This window comes from Corythoichthys intestinalis, unplaced genomic scaffold (genome assembly GCF_030265065.1).
Source record: "Corythoichthys intestinalis isolate RoL2023-P3 unplaced genomic scaffold, ASM3026506v1 HiC_scaffold_23, whole genome shotgun sequence".
Classification (NCBI taxonomy): Eukaryota; Metazoa; Chordata; class Actinopteri; order Syngnathiformes; family Syngnathidae; genus Corythoichthys; species Corythoichthys intestinalis.
Window position 1 is genome coordinate 1,872,501 of NW_026651592.1, and position 20,707 is coordinate 1,893,207.

General features: G+C 40.3%; 1 protein-coding gene and 1 long non-coding RNA gene across 5 annotated transcripts in view; one reads left to right on the forward strand and one right to left on the reverse strand.

Annotated features, from left to right (window-relative positions):
• LOC130911131 (contactin-5-like) overlaps positions 1 to 20,707 on the reverse strand; it is a 405,498-nt gene that overhangs the window by 140,969 nt on the left and 243,822 nt on the right. For all 4 annotated transcript variants that reach the window (XM_057828867.1, XM_057828868.1, XM_057828870.1 and 1 more), the window contains one exon: positions 16,213 to 16,315. In XM_057828867.1, coding sequence (XP_057684850.1) covers positions 16,213 to 16,315 — 103 coding nt within the window. The remainder of the gene's footprint in view (positions 1 to 16,212; positions 16,316 to 20,707) is intronic.
• On the forward strand, positions 17,593 to 18,574 carry LOC130911134 (uncharacterized). Its single transcript, XR_009061977.1, has 4 exons — positions 17,593 to 17,713; positions 17,787 to 17,932; positions 18,096 to 18,264; positions 18,357 to 18,574. It is a non-coding gene; the product is annotated as an uncharacterized LOC130911134 (long non-coding RNA).

Below are 20,707 nucleotides of genomic sequence, written 5' to 3' on the forward strand. Positions count from 1 at the left end.
GTGCACCCCTGTATGGCCAAAAGTTTTTCAGTTATTTCACTTTTTTTTTTCCACATGTTCGTTCATAGTTTTGATGTATTCAGAGAGGATTTACAGTAGTAGTGAATATACAGTGGGACAAATAAGTATTTAGTCAACCACCAATTGTGCAAGTTCTCCTTCTTGAAAAGATTAGAGAGGCCTGTAATTGTCAACATGGGTGAATCTCAACCATGAGAGACAGAATGTGGAAAAACAGAAAATCACATTGTTTGATTTTTGAAGAATTTATTACTAAATTAGAGTGGAAAAAAAGGTATTTGGTCACCGACAAACAAGCAAGATTTCTGGCTGTCGAAGAGGTCTAACAAGGTCTAACAAGGCTCCAATCGTTACCTGTATTAATGGCACCTGTTTTAACTCATTATCGGCATAAAAGACACCAGTAGTCAACCTCAGCCAGTCACACTCCAAACTCCACTATGGCCAAGACCAAAGAGCTGTCAAAGGACACCAGAGACAAAATTGTAGACCTGCACCAGGCTGGGAAGACTGAATCTGCAATAGGTAAAACGCTTGGTGTAAAGAAATCAACCGTGGGAGCAATTATTAGAAAATGGTAGAAATACAAGACCACTGATAATCTCCCTCGATCTCACCCCGTGGCGTCAAAATGATAACAAGAACGGTAAGCAAAAATCCCAGAACCACACGGGGGGACTAAGTGAATGATCTACAGAGAGCTGGGACCACAGTAACAAAGGCTACTATCAGTAACACAATGCGCCGCCAGGGACTCAAATCCTGCTCTGCCAGACGTGTCCCCCTGCTAAAGAAACTACATGTCCAGGCCCGTCTGCGGTTCGCTAGAGAGCTTTTGGATGATCCAGAAGAGGACTGGGAGAATGTTTTATGGTCAGATGAAACCAAAATAGAACTTTTTGGTAGAAACACATACCACACATAACACATATCATATACTGTAACTCCGTCTGCTATTTCCCATTAGCAGTCCTGGTACATCTTGTCTACCCGACCTGGGAGTGGATTTCTCCTGACTGTGGTTCTCCCCAAGGTTTCTCATTTTTTCCAAAGGGTTTTTAGAGTTTTTCCTTGCCGACATGGAGGGTCTAAGGATGAGTGATGCCCAGGACTTGGACTAGAACTTTATTTAATTCATCTACTGTTTCTGACTGTGTATCATATTGCCTCTGCAAAGCCCTTTGAGACAACCTTGTTCTGATTTAGGGCTATAGAAATAAAATTGAATTGAATTGAATTGAAAGCTATGTATCAGAATCGTGTGCCAAAAATGTTATTGGAACTAGACAAATAATAATAGATGTCCAATTCACTTAAACTGGGAGGCAGGGTGTGGATGCTCACCTTTCATTGCCATCGACAACGCGAGACGTCCAATCCATTTTGATTGGCATGGGCAAATGAGCAGTTGTCCATTCGCCCATACCAGGCAAAATGGATTGGATATTTAGCACTGTCAAGGGCAGCAAATGAGTTAAGACGGCATCACCATGATGTAGCACAGTTAGGATGATCAGGTGTTACACTTAATTCCTTTCCTTTATTCATGTGCAGATGACATCCCAATTAGCATTCCACACATTAGCCACCCCGTCCTTCAGAATTGCTCCGTGATTAAAGCCGAGCATCGACTCGGCGCCAGGCTGCCGGTGAAGGATGGCTTTGATTCGCTTGATTAAGACCTACGTTTTGTCTCCCAGCCCGCTCCTTCTTTTTTTTTTTTTGAATTTCCAGAAACATTCGTCTGTCTGACGCATTAAGTGGCCGCCTCGAGAGCAGAGCCCGCTGTTATAACAAGGCACTCTGCTCCCGCCTGCTGAACGCCAGGGCCCTGACCATTCCGGTGGCCCCCCGAGGCTGAACGAGAAGCTGCCAGGATTTGTAGATTTTGATTCCCCCTGAGGTCAGTTAAACTAAAAAGTAAGTGGGCGGCTGTACGGCAATTTGGGTGAAAGTATCCAAAATGTTTCAGGGCGCAAGTGGAAGGAAGGAAAGAGGAGCGACTCTCCGAAACAACAGCTTGTTCTCTTGGAATGAAAAAAATGCACCTTTGAACTTTGATCCATCCACCCGTGCATCCATTTTCTGCAGTTTCCTTTTAGAAGCTGGAGTCGATCCCAGACTACTCCGCGGATTGGTGGACAGTCAACCGTGGCGGAAAAATATTCAGAGTAACATTTAACACCTACACAAAAATTATTGAACCGTATCGGTTGCTGGAGTAACTTGGAACTGAGGACATTAGAATTTGGAGCTAATCACATGGTCTCAGAAAGCTTCAAGCGCTGGTTGTTATGATTGCAGTCATGTTTTCGTTAGAGGGCCATTATGTCTGCCAACTGGGACTGTCGTAACTTTCTTGCAACCAATGGATTGGCAAATGAATCAACAACAAAATGCTAAAAATGCTTCATGTATACATCCCATTCGGAATATTCTAACCACATCCAGCCCATTCCGATTAAAGGGGAAGTTCAGAATTTTTTTGACCGACAGTGCATCCAATCATACAGTGGGGCAAATAAGTATTTAGTCAACCATCAATTGTGCAAGTTCTCCTACTTGAAAAGATTAGAGAGGCCTGTAATTGTCAACATTGGTAAACCTTAACCATGAGAGACAGAATGTGGAAAAACAGAAAATCACATTGTTTGATTTTTAAAGAATTTATTACCAAATTAGAGTGGAAAAAAGGTATTTGGTCACCTACAAACAAGCAAGATTTCTGGCTGTCAAAGAGGTCTAACTTCTTCTAACGAGGTCTAAAGAGGCTCCACTCGTTACCTGTATTAATGGCACCTGTTTTAACTCATTATCGGTACAAAACACACCTGTCCACAATCTCAGTCACACTCCAAACTCCACTATGGCCAAGACCGATGAGCTGTCGAAGGACACCAGAGACAAAATTGTAGACCTGCACCAGGCTAGGAAGACTGAATTTGCAATAGGTAAAACGCTTGGTGTAAAGAAATCAACTGTGGGAGCGATTATTAGAAAATGGAAGACATACAAGACCACTGATAATCTCCCTTGATCTGGGGCAGACAGGTTCTCATGTTTGGAGGAGAAAGAATACTGAATTGCATCTGGAGAACACCATACCCACTGTGAAACACGGGGGTGGAAACATCATGATTTTTGGGCTGTTTTTCTGCAAAGGGACGAGGATCTGTGTAAAGGAAATAATAAATGGGGCCATGTATCAAGTGATTTTGAATGAAAATCTCCTTCCATCAGCAAGGGCATTGAAGATGAGACGTGGCTGGCTCTTTCAGCATGACAATGATCCCATACACACAGCCAGGACAACAAAGGAGTGGCTTTGTAGGAAGCATTTCAAGGCCCTGGAGTGGCCTAGCCAGTCTCCAGATCTCAACCCCATAGAAAATCTGTGGAGGTAATTGAAAGTCCGTGTTGCCCAACGACAGCCCCAAAAAAATACTGCTATAGAGGAGATCTGCAAGGAGGAATGGGCCACAATACCAGCAACAGTGTGTGAAAAGCTTGTGAAGAGTTACAGAAAACGTTTGGCCTCCGTTATTGCCAATCAAGGGCACATAACAAAGTAGTGAGATGAACTTTTGGCATTGACCAAATACTTATTTTCCACCATGATTTGCAAATAAAATCTTTAAAAATCAAACAATGTGATTTTCTGTTTTTTTTCTCCACATTCTGTCTCTCATGGTTAAGGTTTACCCATGTTGACAATTACAGGCCTCTCTAATATTTTCAAGTGGGAGAACTTGCACAATTGGTGTTTGACTTAATACCTATTTGCCCCACTGTAATTTTAAACTGAATGCGGATCGGATTGAAGAAATTCTGTCCATTTACACATTCATACTGATAAATTTGAGCACAGGTGCTTCTAATATTTGTATTATTGACATCACGAGACAGGGCGGGAAAACTTACATTTTATTGACTAACGTAATAGCAGCTCTTAAAAAAAATGGCTGCTAACTCTCTGTAAATACTGGCTTCTATTTACATTGTTTTTACTTTTTTTTACTACAGTATTACATGGTGGCAGATTGGTTAGCACGTCCGTCCGCCTCACAGTTCTGAGATCAAGGGTTCAATCGTGGCCTCTGGCGTTCCTGTGTGGAGTTTGCATGTTCTTCCCGTACCTGCGTGGGTTTTCTCTGGGTACTCCGGTTTCCCCCCACATTCCAAAAACATGCATGGTAGACTGATCGAAGACTCTAAGGCTAGGTTCATACTACAGGTCTTAATGCACAAATCTGATTTTTTATCATATCTGTTTTTTTGGCGTGCCTGTTCAGACTGCCTTTGTCCATTGAGACCATTTAAGTATTACGCATGCGCACTAATTCGCAGTCCGACACGCGCTGAGCAAGACGACCCGCATGCGCAGAAGCATCAAAACAAATGACCACACATGCTGGCTGTCATGCGTCATTCCAGGGCGATCATATTTTGATTTCCAAAAAGAGGACACAAATACCAGACATAAATAATCTCAGTTTAGGCTTATATTCAAAGTATATGGATCGATAGCATGCACGCACTGTCCTTAAATGTCCCACACACATACGGGCAGTTTGCCCCCACTCTCGGCCGTGTAAGCAATGTTGAAATATTGCTTGTATGGAGCAGACAGAAAACCGATATTTCTCAGGCTTATCCTCAACCCATTTTAATTTTTTTTATGACTGTTGTCAATTCCGACCCTTCCTAAAAAGCCGTGTTTAAGGCAAACTAGGTGCTAATAACGCACGCACAGCAGCACCGCTACAATAGCGTCTCTCTCACTTTTTGATGACGTAATTGCTGCATGAATTCCGATTTGAGAGACTGGACAGTATAGACCGCCGCGACAGTCTGGAAAAATGTGGCCCAGATCGGATTTGAACCACATACGAAAGTGATCCAGATCGGATTTGAAATGGTCCAGTTCTATGCAACTTGTCACGTTCAGACCGTCAAGTTAATGCCTCACCCGAGTCGGAAAAACACGAAAAAATCGGATTCGTGCATTAAGACCTGTAGTATGAACGTAGCCTAAGTTGTCCCTAAGTATAACTGTGTGTGCGAATGGTTGTTCATCTCTTTGTGCCCTGTGATTGGCTGGCAACCGATTCAGGGTGTACCCTGCCAACTGCCCATAGTTAGCTGGGACTGGCTCCAGCACCTCCATGACCCTAGTGAGGATAAGAGGTTCGGAAAATGAATGAATCAGTGTTGTTTTTGACAGCCCTTTCAATTTTCGACTTAGTCTTCGTCTTTTGGACGATAATACTTATTTGTCTTAGTCATATATTAATCATCTCAAATTTTGTTTGTCCTTATCTAGTTTTTATTGACGAAAACGCAAGACTAATTTTACTTTTAGTCGACATTTTTCGTCGGTAAAATTGAAAATTTTACTCTAAAAACTAATAAGTTTCCAACTGTTTCAAATGAACATTGAGAGTCGAGCACATACTGTAGCGTCTACAAGGACAACACCAACTTGGTGATAATAAACACTCAGCAGGGAATCAGTACATTATTTTCAAATAATTATACCAAAATGGACGCCACGAACAGTATGTAAAAAGTCAAAGTTTAAGAGGACGCTCACCATTATCATTAGCCTAACGCTAATGCGAATCCTATGCTAACGCTACGAGTTATATTTAGTGTGTGATGATCACTCAGCAGAGACCTTCAAAGGCTAAATCAACATTGCATATTCTCTCTGGCCAAGATAAGAAAACAAATCTTACCATGTGTGCTTGTGTGCAAGCCTGGAGACTGGAGAGCAGCAGCACTTCACATGAGTGACACAACCAGACACAGCTACAATGCAGGCTAACTACACATAAAATGTTACACATTGTGAACGTGACGAAAACTATTGTGCATTTTCTTCTCTTCAGACGAAAACTGGCATTAGTCTTTTTATGTTTTAGTTAGAGCTGTCAAAATTATCGCGTTAACGGGTGGTAATTATTTTTTTTAAATTAATCACGTTAAAATATTTGACGCATTTGACGTACATGCCCCACTCAAAAAGATTAAAATGACAGCACAGTGTCATGTCCACTTATTACTTGTGTTTTTTGGTGTTTTGTCGCCCTCTGATGGCGCTTGGGTGCGACTGATTTTATGGGTTTCAGCACCATGAGCATTGTGTAATTATTGACATCAACAATTGTGAGGTACTTGTTTATTTTTCGAATGAAATTTTTACAAATTTTATTAAAACAAAAACATTAAGAGGGGTTTTAATATAAAATTTCTATAACTTAAACAAACATTTATCTTTTAAGAACTACAAGTCTTTCTATCCATGGATCACTTTAACATAATGTTAATAATGTTAATGCCATCGTGTTGATTTATTGTTATAATAAACAAATCCAGTACTTATGTACAGTATGTTGAATGTATATATCCGTTTGTGTCTTATCTTTCCATTCCAACAATAATTTACAGAAAAATATGGCATATTTTATAGATGATTTGAATCGCGATTAATTACGATTAATTTTTAAGCTGTGATTAACTCGATTAAAAATTTTAATCGTTTGACAGCCAGCCCTAGTTTTAGTACCCCAAAACATGGTTTTAGCTCATTATCGTCTTGTCATCGTCATGAAAAAACATTTTCGTTGATGAAATGTTTTCATTATAATCATTGCTGACGAAAACAACACTGGAATGAATGAATGAATGAGTATTATACATGTGTTATGTTCTGGGGCTGCTTTGCTTCATCAAAACCTGGACGACTTGCTGTGATTGACTCATTCACTGTTATTTTCGGTAAAAGACTTCCAATCCTTTTGACTTGGACTAGCAATCGTTCGATAGCTGCCAACTTACCCAGTCTAAATTGATTGGACGTCTATCAATGTCAATGAGTTTTTTTCAGAAATATCTCGAAGGAGTTCCTTCTGAAGATAAGTCATCCTTCTAACTAACTGTAAATGCATTTCCGTCGGAAAATTATAAAGCAAAATTGAGTTTGTCAATGCACGCGACAGGCCCAGCTGCTGTTGGTCTTTTTCCGCTGTAATTTTCACTCCCCAGCGCCGCGATGTTTGGGAAGTAACTCGACGTAATGAGCGACGTTGATTGGAATCTAGGTAAACGGCGATGAGGTTTTCAGTGATTTATTTTCGATTAGAGACACCGGATGACAGACAGCCATGAATAATTCATGCTGACTAATTATAAACATAATGGAGTGTGTGTGATGCGAGATAATTTTTGCACAAAGACAAATCAGTTTTAGGTGGAGAGGATTGAAAATGTGTCGCGGCGTGTTATTGTTTGTTTGTTTAAATATTGTTAAATTAACAATAAATCTCCCTTCCAGTTGTCCACCAAGTTTTCAATATTTCTCGTTGCGGAAATCAGGGAATTTGCTTTTGGAATCCAAAGCAGCGAAATGTAATTGAGATGCAGAAGGAGGGAAAAAACCAACTTGGGTGGGTTTAGATTTGACATGGATGTTCACATGCTTAATTGGATTTTATCTGGAAAATTTTGAAAGGCATTAATTAAATTCTGACAGCCTCTTCTTTTTGGGTAGCCTTGCAAGCAAGACGGTACAACCTGTTTCATTTGATTCATCATATAGTACCGTCTTGTAAATCACTTCCCGGGCTTTCAGGAGAAAGAGGCGGGAGCTGCAGAGGCAACTATCTGCAGTGCAGAGCGGGTCTTGTCGGTACGTCAATTTCGAAAGTTTTGTCGAAAATACACTTCATTTCCTCATTAAAAGAAGATGAAAGCATGTCACGTAAAGCTCTCCTTGATGGGAACGATGTTTTGCTCTTCCGCGAACCAATACGACATACTGTGGCTCAGGGGTCGCATTAACCGAATATTTTCCGTCTTTGACCGATTTTTTAAAACGGTGACGGAAAAAACTGAAGTCCACCCGTCATTTTGACCGGTTGCAATTCACACCCCAGACCACAGGGTGGCGAGTGAGCATATTAATTAGCTATTGTCTCTCTTGATGCATGACGTCGTTGGCCTTACTCTGAAAAATGTCAAGGCAACTGAGTGTCCGAAGTTTCTTCAAAAAGCCCCAAAACAACGATGGTGTTGATAAAAGAGGTGAAAAAACAGGGACTGCACAAGCGGGCACACAATTCAAATCCATGCGCACCAGGAGGAAAGTGTGAGACTACGTTCAGGCCACAGCAGGTGAACTGTTAATTTCATTGTTCCATATGCTACATATGATAGGCTACCTACCTACTGGGGCCACAGTCAGCTGTTTTTGTCACTGCGGAGAAAAAGTTACATATTCATCTGCTTGATGTGTGATGGCACGGTGTGGATTCTCTGTTAAGCTTGTTCGGACAGAATATTCATTTAAAATGAATGAAAACTAAATACTATTGAATATGTTGAAGCGGAATGCAATGTTAAGAGTCTTGTTAGCTGTAAGCGCACTATCCTATTCCCCTCACTATCCACTCGCGGGGGCCTGCGCTTGTCAGTGACGTTCCTTATTCTCGCTATATGATTATACAACTTTAACATTTGTTAATAATACGCTCTGTGTGTAGTATCATCCATCGCTTTTCCTTTTTAAATGGGCACTTATAAGCGAACGCAAGAAGTAACAACGGGAACATTTTTAAACAGGCATTTCACGGGAGAGCATTTCGACTCTTCGGCCAATCATATAGCGAGAGCGAGTGGATAGTGAGGGGACCGCGCGCGGCTCTTAAGTGTCTCTGTCACGTGACTGTCGTAGCCGGTAACGCGCTCGGCCAAATGGACACATAAGTACGGAAGGTGAATTATGCCAAACAAAGGGTCACCACAATGTCATTATCATCATTTTAAAAATTTAAGTGACGGGTAAAAATAGATTATGACCGGATTTTTATGACCCTGTCAGTCAAAATGGCAGACAACGAAAAAGTCTAGCGCAACCTCTGCTGTGGCTTAATGTGGGTTGGCTGCCTTCAGATGGCGAGCCAATCAGGGGGAAGAGGCGGGACCTTCAGACGTGACCAGGAAGTGATTATCTGCTTGAATGCTATGTGGGAATCAAGGGGTAGGTTTGGTTTCACTATTTGTAGGGACGATATAACAGCATAACCTGCATGTACACTTTTTGCTGGGGACAGGACATTAATAAAACCAAACAGATGTGGTGAATGGGGGTCAGGCCTTCATTTGTCACAAATATGAACCTTAATTAATTTGTAAGCTAAATGATCAATGCAAAATAAATCTGTATTGACTAATACTAACTTTCAGACTGCAAATTTATAACATCTTAATCTGAAATTTTTTTCTTAAATCTCGTCGAATAATTTTCTCCATCTTGACTAGTTAACAGATTAATGGGTCAGATTATTCCATTTACTTCAAGTACCAGTAAATACTACCATTTGTTCTTATTAAGCCCATACATCTAAAAGTCGCTCATTATTAACCTAAATCAAGAAAAAAATGCTTTTAAATAATGTTTTGAACAATATCTATTCTTGAATTAGGAACATTTTTTATTCATTTTTTTTTTTAGATGAAATATACAAACTTTTTACTCAAATAAGTGTGTTAAGATTATTTTCAGCTAGAAATTTTTCTTATTTCAAGAAATCTGAGTTAAATTTACTTTAAGCACTGGCAGATCATTTCACTTATTTCTAGTAGATTTACCGTGAAAACAAGGGAATTTAACTAGTTTTAAGGAGGTGTGTTCTTGCAGTGCATATGTATTGGTTCAAGTGACACACCATTGGAATCAAACCTTTGTTTTAAAAAGCTTCCGACTGGAGTTCGATAAATTCACACAGATTAATGTTATGCTAACTCTGATGCGGGTCGGACTTTCAGTAGCAAAATTAGTGGTGTGTTCACCACCTCCACAACACTGACGTCTTTTTACATTACTTACAGTGGCTCCTGCTGGCAGAAAAGAATTTCTAATATTCCTCGTCTTCGAAGGGGGCGGAGTAGTACGCTCTATAAAAGGACATTTTTTTTTTACTGCACAAACTATTGACACAATTTTTAATCAAAATGGAAGGCCAGTTGTACCTCAGATTAACCATTTAAAGAGTTATAGGTATCTCAAACGATAGCAGCATAAAAGGCAATTTTTTACCGCACAAACGCTTGACATCATTTTTATATAAGTTTGCGTCTAAATTGGGGGGGCTACTTCACGGAGGTCCGTAGATATGGTCACAAAGCACATATAACAATATGCAAAGTGTCGTCCAATTTTTTTTTTTTTTTTTTTTTTTTTTTTTTTTTTTCCGGGTCATCCTCTTGCCGTCATACTATGGCTACTTGCCGTTGTGCTCTGGCTTTTTGCAGCTGTGCTGTGTCTTTTTGCATTCGTCTTGCGAGCCATTCGCAGTCGTGTTGCGAGCCATTTGCATTCGTGTTTTGGCATTTGGAGGTTGGTGCTTTTGCCAATTTGCAATCACACTTTAGAAATTGGGGATCGCGTTGTGGCAGTTTGCATTCGTGATTTTTTTTTTTTTTTGCAAAGCCTTTGCAATTAGGGTTCGTGCTTTTTTTCTATTTGCAAAGTGTTTGGACTTTGAATTTCGCCTGACACCTCCCGGCCGCCGTATTAAAGAGTCTGTGCTAAGTGATCATCACACACATATGTAACTTGTCGCGTTAGCATAGTGTTCACGTTAACATTAGCATTTAGTGTCGTGAGTGTCGTCTTAAACTTTTGGAAAACTTTTTACATATAATTTGTGGCGCCCAGGTGGGTTTAATTAAATGAAAATAAAGTACTGTTTTCCTGCTGAGTGTGTATTATCGCAAAGGCGGTGATGTCCTTGTAGACTGTACTATTATGCGCTCGTCTGTCAATGTTAATTCGAAGTTGTTGAAAACATTTTATTTAAATATTTTTCATGGACTAAAACGTTTGATGTTTCCAGACGAAAACATTATGAGTAAATGTCAACTACAACTAGATGAGTTTTCGTTGACTAAAACCAGATGAATACAAACACAATTTGAAATGACTAAAATATGACCAAGACTACTAAGTATTTTCGTCCAAAAGACTAAGACGGAAATTAAAAGGGCTGCCAAAAACACCACTGTTACTAACTACACATACGATAAGAAAATGTCACACATTGTGAACTTATGATTGAAACGATGAGGAATTTGCATCTCATTTTCGTCTCATCAGACGAAAACCGACATTCTTCTCGTTATGTTTTAGTCTCCCAAGACACGTTTCTAGCTCATCATCATATCACCGTCATCAAAAAATTGGTCATCAACGAAATATTTTTGTTTCCGTGATCTTTGGCGAAAATTAACACTGGTTACAGTGATCCCTTTCTATTTTGTGCTGGAAACTTCCCGCCCTCAGTCCATCGCGGATTTTTTTTCGATTAAAAAAAATATATATATAAATACTAGGGTTGTTCCGATCATGTTTTTTTGCTCCCGATCCGATCCCGATCATTTTAGTTTGAGTATCTGCCGATCCCGATATTTCCCGATCCGATTGCTTTTTTTTTGCTCCCGATTCAATTCCAATTATTTCCGATAATTTTTCCTGATCATATACATTTTGGCAATGCATTAAGAAAAAAATGAATAAAACTCGGACGAATATATACATTCAACATACAGTACATAAGTACTGTATTTGTTTATTATGACAATAAATCCTCAAGATGGCATTTACATTATTAACATTCTTTCTGTGAGAGGGATCCACGGATAGAAAGACTTTTGACTTTGTATATTGTGACTAAATATTGCCATCTAGTGTATTTGTTGACTTTCAGTAAATGATACTGTGGCCATCCCAAATGCATGATGGGAAGTGGAACCATGACTGTGCGTAGTGCTACCAATTGATATATCTTCTCTGCGTTGGGAAGTAACATAAGGTGTTAAGACAAACATCAATTGCCACCTTGCTTCCCCACAATGCTTCTCATGATATTTCTAATCATATGGAGAGGGATTGCAAAGCTTTAACCAATTAAAAAAAGGCTCCAAAGGCTGCCAAAATTCACTCTACTCATTTTGCGCTGCCTTTTATCTCTCTATATAGGTAAAACAGTGTCATTACAGATTGAGCGCGACAATGAGTGAGAGGGTCGTGCAGTGCATGCATTATTTGCGTGAAATATTTTAACGTGACACATTTTTTAAAAAAATTAATTGCCGCCGTTATCGGGATAAATTTGATATCCCTACCTTAAGCCTAAACTAAAGACTCTGGATGAGTGTAACATATTATGTCTGTAACGTTAAATACATTTAGAAAACGATTTAATTAAAAAAAAAAATATATATATATATATATATATATATATATATATTTAAAAAGGCATGGCCGATATTTTTTTTGCCGATTCCGATACTTTGAAAATGACGTGATCGGACCCGATCGATCGGCATTCGATCGGGGACGCCGATCGATCGGGACATCTCTAATAAATACACATGAGCTGTCCCGAGCCGATTGTGTACTCTCACTCTCCCCCCTCCCTCCCTGGTCTTTGTTCGTCAGCCAGTGCACTGGAGTTACTTACAGTGCATCACATAAGTGAGTACACCCCTCGCATTTCTGCAGATATTTAATTATATCTTTTCATGGGACACTGACAAAATGAAACTTTGACACAATGAAAAGTAGTCTGTGTGCAGCTTATATAATAGAGTTATTTTATTTTCCCCTCAAAATAATTCAAAATATGGCCATTAATATCTAAACCCCTGGCAACAAAAGTGAGTACACCCCTGAGAAACTACATCCAAATGTCCAAATTGAGTACTGCTAGTCATTTTCCCTCCAAAATGTCATGTGACTCGTTAGTGTTACTAGGTCCAGGTGTGAATAGGGACCATGTGTGTTCAAATTTGTAGTGCACCTCTCACACTCTCTCATACTGGTCACTGAAAGTTCCAACATGGCACCACATGGCAAAGAACTCTCTGAGGATCTTAAAAGACGTATTGTTGCGCTACATGAAGATGGCCAAGGCTACAAGAAGATTGCCAACACCCTGAAACTGAGCTGCAGCACAGAGGCTAAGATCATCCAGCGTTTTAAAAGAGCAGGGTCCACTCAGAACAGGCCTTGGGTTGGTCGTCCAAAGAAGCTGAGCGCACGTGCACAATGCTTTCTTTGAAAGATCGTTGCAGGAGTGTTGTCAGCATTGCTGCAGAGATTGAAGAGGTGGAGGGTCAGCCTGTTAGTGCTCAGACTATACGCTGCAATCTACATCAAATTGGTGTGCATGGCTGTCACCCCAGGAGGAAGCCTCTTCTGAAGACGGTACACAAGAAAGCCCGCAAACAGTTTGCTGAAGACATGTCAACAAAGCACATGGATTACTGGAACCATGCCCTCTGGTCTGATGAGACGAAAATTAGTGTGTTTGGTTCCAATGGTCTCAAGCATATGTAGCGGCGACCAGGTGAGGAGTACAAAGATAAGTGTGTCATGCCTAAAGTCAAGCAAGGTGGTGGGAATGTCATGGTCTGGGGCTGCATGAGTGCTGCAGGTGTTAGGGAGTTACATTCCATTGAAGGAAACATGAACTCCAACATGTACTGTGAAATACTGCAGCAGAGCATGATCCCCTCCTTCCAGAAACTGGGTTGCAGGGCAGTGTTTTAGCATGACAATGACCTGAAACACACCTCCAAGATGACCACTGCTTTCTTTGGGGGATCCTCAAGCGGAAGGTGGAGGTGCGCAAAGTCTGAAATATCCGGCAGCTCCGCAACATCGTCATGGAGGAGTGGAAGAGCATTCCAGTGGCAACCTGTGAAGCTCTGTTCAACTCCATGCTCAGGAGAGTAAAGGCAGTTCTGGATAACAGTGGTGGCCACACAAAATATTGACAGTTGACATGTTGTATGGTAATATTGACAACTTTCACTAAGGGGTGTACTCACTTTTGTTGCCAGGGGTTTAGATATTAATGGATATATTTTGAGTTATTTTGAGGGAAAATAAAATAATTCTATGATATAAACTGCAAACAGACTACTTTTCATTGTGTCAAAGTGTCTTTTTGTCAGTATTGTCCCATGAAAAGATATACTTAAATATCTGCAGAAATGCGAGGGGTGTACTCACTTTTGTGATATACTGTATTAAAGTTTAAGATGATTGACAGACGTTTAATGTTTGATCTTGCCAAAGATACCAAGAGGCTGAGGCTTCAAAGCGCCGCATGCGTCAATCATCGTTTAACTTGTTAAGCAGTTGCTGTGGCAACTCATTGTGTGTAAGAACAGCTTGAGCGGATTTGAGCGGACACACTCAATGAAGCATTTAATAAAGACAAACATTTTTAAACTTTATGGTTGTTTAAAAATAATTTGATGGAACAGTAACATGTTTAAAACTCAAAATAAGTATTTGGTCAATACCAAATGTTCATCTCAATACTTTGTTATGTACCCTTTGTTGGCAATAACGGAGGCCAAACGTCTTCTCTAACTCTTCACAAGGTTTTCACACACTCTTGCTGGTATTTTGGCCCATTCACCCATGCAGATCTCCTCTAGAGCAGTGATGTTTTGGGGCTGTCATTGGGCAATACGGACTTTTAACTCCTCCACAGATTTTCTATGGGGTTGCGATCTGGAGATTGGCTAGGCCACTCCAGGACCTTGAAATGCTTCTTACGAAGCCACTCCTTTGTTGCCCTGGCTGTGTGTTTGGGATCATTGTCACGCTGAAAGACCCAGCCACGTCTCATCTTCAGTGCCCTAGCTGATGATTTTCACTCAAAATCTCTCGATACATGGCCCCATTCATTATTTCCTTTACACAGATCAGTCATCCTGGTCCTTTTGCAGAAAAACAGCGCCACTGCATGATGTTTCCACCCCTATGCTTCACAGTGGGTATGGTGTTCTTCGGATGCAATTCAGTATTCTTTCTCCTCCAAACACGAGAACCTGTGTGCCCCAGATCGAGGGAGATTATCAGGGGTCTTTTATGTCTTCCGTTTTCTAATAATTGCTCCTACTGTTGATTTCTTTACACCAAGCATTTTACCTATTGCAGATTCAGTCTTCCCAGCCTGGTGCAGGTCTACAATTTTGTCTCTGGTGTCCTTCGACAGCTCATCGGTCTTGGCCATAGTGGAGTTTGGAGTGTGACTGAGGTTGTTGACAGGTGTCTTTTATGCCGATAATGAGTTAAAACAGGTGTCATTAATACAGGTAACGGGTGGAGCCTCGTTAGACCTCGTTAGAAGAAGTTAGACCTCTTTGACAGCCAGAAATCTTGCTTGTTTGTTACTGACCAAATACTTATTTTCCACTCTAATTTGGAAATAAATTCTTTAAAAATCAAACAATGTGATTTTCTGTATTTTTTCCACATTCTGTCACTCATGGTTGAGGTTTACCCATGTTGTTGACAATTACAGGCCTCTCTAATCTTTTCAAGTAGGAGAACTTGCACAATTGGGGGTTGACTAAACAAACAAACAAACAAACAAAAACAAAAAAGAATTAAAAAATAAAAATTAAAAAAAAATTTAATAAAAACATTTTTGGGGGTCGCTACTTCATCCCCATTAACTGTGAAAAACGAGGGATCACTGTACACAATTCATATAATATTTTCACTTTCTACTCGTAAAACCTAAACATTAAAAAAATAATAATAATAAAACCATTTTATCAACTAAAGTCTTGTAGTCTAGAAGCCTTCATTGGATTTCCCCCAAAATAACCTTTTGATCCTACAACGCATCACTGTTGATGCGCAAGACACAAACAATCCTTGGCCCACGCCAACACGAGCTCCCTTGAGGAGGTAGTAATAACTTTTCAGCTTTTCCGACAGCTACCGCAACGCTAACTTTAGTAAGTGTGCTAAGTGCTTTTGGAATGCACTCTCTGTGGACTCTCCCTCCTGGCAGATGACTATTACAATGTCATTTATTTTCCGCGCTAGTATAACCTTGTCCCTCTCCGTTCATTCATTCAACACAGAGCAAGGAAACACATGCACGCATACATTAGGCCTTATCCCTAAGGGTGGCTACACTAACCATCTAAAACACTCACTCTCATCACGTCTCGCCTGAAGAAGTCATGTAATGGAATAAAGACGTTTAAAGAGGACAGGAAAACACAGGGAATATTAACTGAGCTGTGCTTATTTTCCCATCCGGTGGAGGAAATTGTCCAGTTATTTATTGGAGTGTTCTGTCTTTGTTTACTCACTTGCCCAGCGCGAAGCACTCCAGTCTGACGGTGACGCCTCTGGAAGCCAGCACTGAGGGAGGGAAGTGCACTTCAATTTTGGGCTCGTACTCGCCCATGACACCTGGAAAGGGTAAGGAGGAGGATGAAAGATATTGGCTGCGTTCAGAATCACTCCCTCACCACGTTACAATTCGCGATATATTGAGTTTATAGTGCCGTTTGAGTGACGCCGGAGTAATTCCTCTTAAAGGGCAGACTGAAAAACAAACCTCCATCATTGGGTTTGTGGAAGAAAAATTCTCACGGATAGATATGAAAATATTTGGCCAACACCAGGAAATAATAACATCAAAATGAAATAAATTTCTTATTTTCAGGTTTTGAGTTGACACATCTCACATAAAATCATGACATGAGTTTTAAATTTTGATATGAGAAGTTATCGTGTTTAAAGTGACTGGATTGACCCAGTCAAATTGGATTGGACGTCTATGGCCGTCAATGGCAGTGAAACTTGGTCCACCAATGCCAGTTATCCCTGCTGAAATGGATTTAATGTATGTCACGGTTAACGGCAGACTTGAATAAGTTTATTATATTTAGGTACCCTGGTAATGAGCTTATTTTCCACATTTCATGTTGAAGATGGAAAAAAAAGTCTCATATTTTAATGTGTCCGATAACATATAAGGGTCCCTTAATTAACATCAATGCATTTTTAGACAATAATGTTTACGTAACACTATAATAATTGATATAATGCTTTATCTAACATTAACAATAGTTAATGCATAACCAGGTTAAGTACAATTAAAACATTAATATAATGCAATACTTAACTTTAATTCATATACATTAGGGCATTAATACAGGGATCCCCGACCACCGTCCATGGCGCATTTGCTAACGGGCCGAAGAGAAACAAGAAAAAAATTGTTAACAACTGCAATCTGGCCTGTGTCTCCTGACTAATCCGAGTAGAGATATGTTAAGTCGCCCTCTTGTGGTTGGCTTCCATTAATGGGGTGTTTGCACACCTATAGCGGCCCAACGTCAGTCAATGTAAACAGTAATGTTAGCTGCTGTTGACTGTGTTCTGCAATGTGTCTTAACGTGAAAAAGGCCACCTACTGAGCCAAAAGAGCACCATACAACCAAGTTCATTCTTCATAATATGTGGCTAAAAGCTTGCAAAGGATGCAACAAAAGCAAATGCAGATCGTCATACCTCTTGGCGAACTTTATTGCTAAAGCCAAGAAACATTTCATAATTTGAGAAGAACTCATTATACCTGCGACAAAGGAGATTTGTTGTCAAGTTTTAGGCCACTGTTAAAAAAGGCTGATTCAGCGTATGGTTGTCAGCCCCTGGCTGGACAATTGTGTGGGTGTGTCTGTCATCCCATTGGAGGGCCAGCACCTGATGGGTGGAGCAGCAGCAGGTGTCAACAATTACAATCTGCCTACATAGGCCAGCCAGAGCTCCACCACATCGCTGGATCGTCTCTTTCAGTACACGGTTAGTGCCTTCTCGCGTTGTGAATACTTCTGTGTGGACTCGTCTGATCATCGACCTATTTGCTTTGTTCCAGGAGTCTATGCCTCTTATTTTTGGTACCTTCGCCCAGACGCTCAATGCCACAAACTCCACAGCTCTGTGGATAATAACTGCTTGAACCCAAACCCTCGATATCTCAGGTGCCTGTTTTGGGGTTCTCAACCCATGAACATAACAATTGTAAGTTAAATTTTCCTTGCGCTTAATGTTTGTTTTTAGCCCCGTGATGTTATTTTGTTTACTGTCATTTTTGTGGTGCAAAAAAAGTATGGACCACTGCATTAATATAGAGTATTTAATGTACATTGATCCCTCGTTTTTCACAAGATGAAACAATGCACAGGTGTCAAGGGAGTCCTACACAGTACCTCAAAAGATCCCCCACCCCCACGTCCCACCATGAGGACGCACAGTCACACAACCCCGCCGACAGAAATACAACATGCCACCCCCTCCACCCCCTTGGAAGAAGAGGGATATTAGAAGTTTTTTTTCGGCCAGCACAAGCCAATGTAAGTAATGTAAAAATACGTCAATGTTGTGGAGGCGGGTGAAACAACACTAATTTTGCATTAATCTGTGTGAACTTGCTAAACTACTGCAGTTAGGCCAGCCTCCAGAAGGAACAACAAAGTCAAGCTAGCTGTCCCTCATTTGGATTATTGTTTGCATTATGTGCTATACCGTAATGCAACGTGGTGGCTTCAGAGTGCAAGTCCCAAGAAAAGGTCCACTTCAGAGGGACACTAACATGAACATGAACTGACAGGAGAAAAAAAATCGGTGAAATGAAATCGCACATCAGAATTTCATGACAGTACTTTGGTCCATAGGTTTCATGTTTTTAACGTGAAAAAAAAAAAGTCACATTTCAATGTTTCGTGATGAATTATCAACTTTTGAATTTCACTTTTTCACGCGATAAGGGTCACGTTGCAACCTAATTTTCAAATTTTAACCTACAAAGTTATTGTGTCTCAAGTGATGAGTTATCGTGTGAAAAGGGGATTTCCAGTTCTCAAGTTTCATATTTTAACGTTTAATTCATTGGAGTACAATGTGATTATGCTTGACAAAGTCAAACTTAAACAATTTACCGTAATAACCTTCTCACATTGAAATGCAAAACTTGTCAAGTTTCAACGTGAAGTTTATGATATTAAAATGTCGAATGTTAATATGATAACTTCTCATAATGAAATGCAAAACTCCGAATCTGAAAATGTTATGGCATTAAATGTATTGCGTCGTAATGAGACTGCGTCATAATGACTTACTTCCTGGTGTTATAGCAATAACTTTCAAAAAAGATGATAATCTCGAGGCAAAAATTAACATTCCAGCCATTCATCCTATTTACAGTGGGGAGTATTTAGTTCACCACCAATTCTGCAAGTTCTCCAACTTAAAAAGATGAAAGAGGCCTGTAATCGTCAACATGGGTAAAATTTAACCATTTGAGACAGAATGTGGAAAAAAAACAAAAAACAAACAAAAAAAAAAAAACTGAAAATCACATTGTTTGATTTTTAAAGAATTTATTTCCAAATTAGAGTGGAAAATAAGTATTTGGTCACCTACAAACAAGCAAGATTTCTGGCTGTCAAAGAGGTCTAACTTCTTCTAACGAGGTCTAACGAGGCTCCACTCGTTACCTGTATTAATGGCGCCTGTTTCAACTCATTATCAGTATAAAAGACACCTGTCCACAACCTCAGTCAGTCACACACCAAACTGTGAAGACTGAATCTGCAATAGGTAAAACGCTTGGTGTAAAGAAATCAACTGTGGGAGCAATTATTAGAAAATGGAAGACATACAAGACCACTGATAATCTCCTTCGATTTGGGGCTCCATGCAAGATCTCACCTGTGGCGTCAAAATGATAACAAGAACGGTGAGCGAAAATCCCAGAACCACACGGGGGGACCTATTGAATGACCTACAGAGAGCTGGGACCACAGTAAAAAAGGCTACTTTCAGTAACACAATGCGCTCCCAGGGACTCAAATCCTACACTGCCAGACGTGTCCCCCTGCTAAAGCCAGTACATGTCCAGGCCCGTCTGCGGTTCGCTGGAGAGCATTTGGATAATACAGAAGAGGACTGGGAGAATGTGTTATGGTCAGATGAAACCAAAATTGAACTTTTTGGTAGAAACACAGGTTCTCGTGTTTGGAGGAGAAAGAATACTGAATTGCATCCGAAGAACACTATACCCACTGTGAAGCATGGAGGGTGGAAACATCATGCTTTGGGGCTGTTTTTCTGCAAAGGGACCAGGACGACTGATCTGTGTAAAGGAAAGAAAGAATGGGGCCATGTATCGAGAGATTTTGAGTGAAAATCTCCTTCCATCAGCAAGGGCATTGAAGATGAGACGTGACTGGGTCTTTCAGCATGACAATGATCCCAAACACACAGCCAGGGCAACAAAGGAGTGGCTTCGTAAGAAGCATTTCAAGGTCCTGGAGTGGCCTATCCAGTCTCCAGATCTCAACCCCATAGAAAATCTGTGGAGGGAGTTGAAAGTCCGTGTTGCCCAACGACAGCCCCAAAACATCACTGCTCTAGAGGAGATCTGCATGGAGGAATGGGCCAAAATACCAGCAAGAGTGTGTGAAAAGCTTGTGAAGAGTTACAGAAAACGTTTGGCCTCCATTATTGCCAACAAAGTATTGAGATGAACTTTTGGTATTGACCAAATACTTATTTTCCACCATGATTTGCAAAAAAAAAAAATCTTTAAAAATCAAACAATGTGATTTTCTGGGTTTTTTCCACATTCTGCCTCTCATGGTTGAAGTTTACCCATGTTGACAATTACAGGCCTCGCTAATATTTTCGAGTGGGAGAACTTGCACAATTAGTGGTTGACTAAATACTTATTTGCCGGACTGTATTTATTTCCTGCCTTGGTGAAATGATATGCAAGGGTCTGTTAATAAGTTGTGA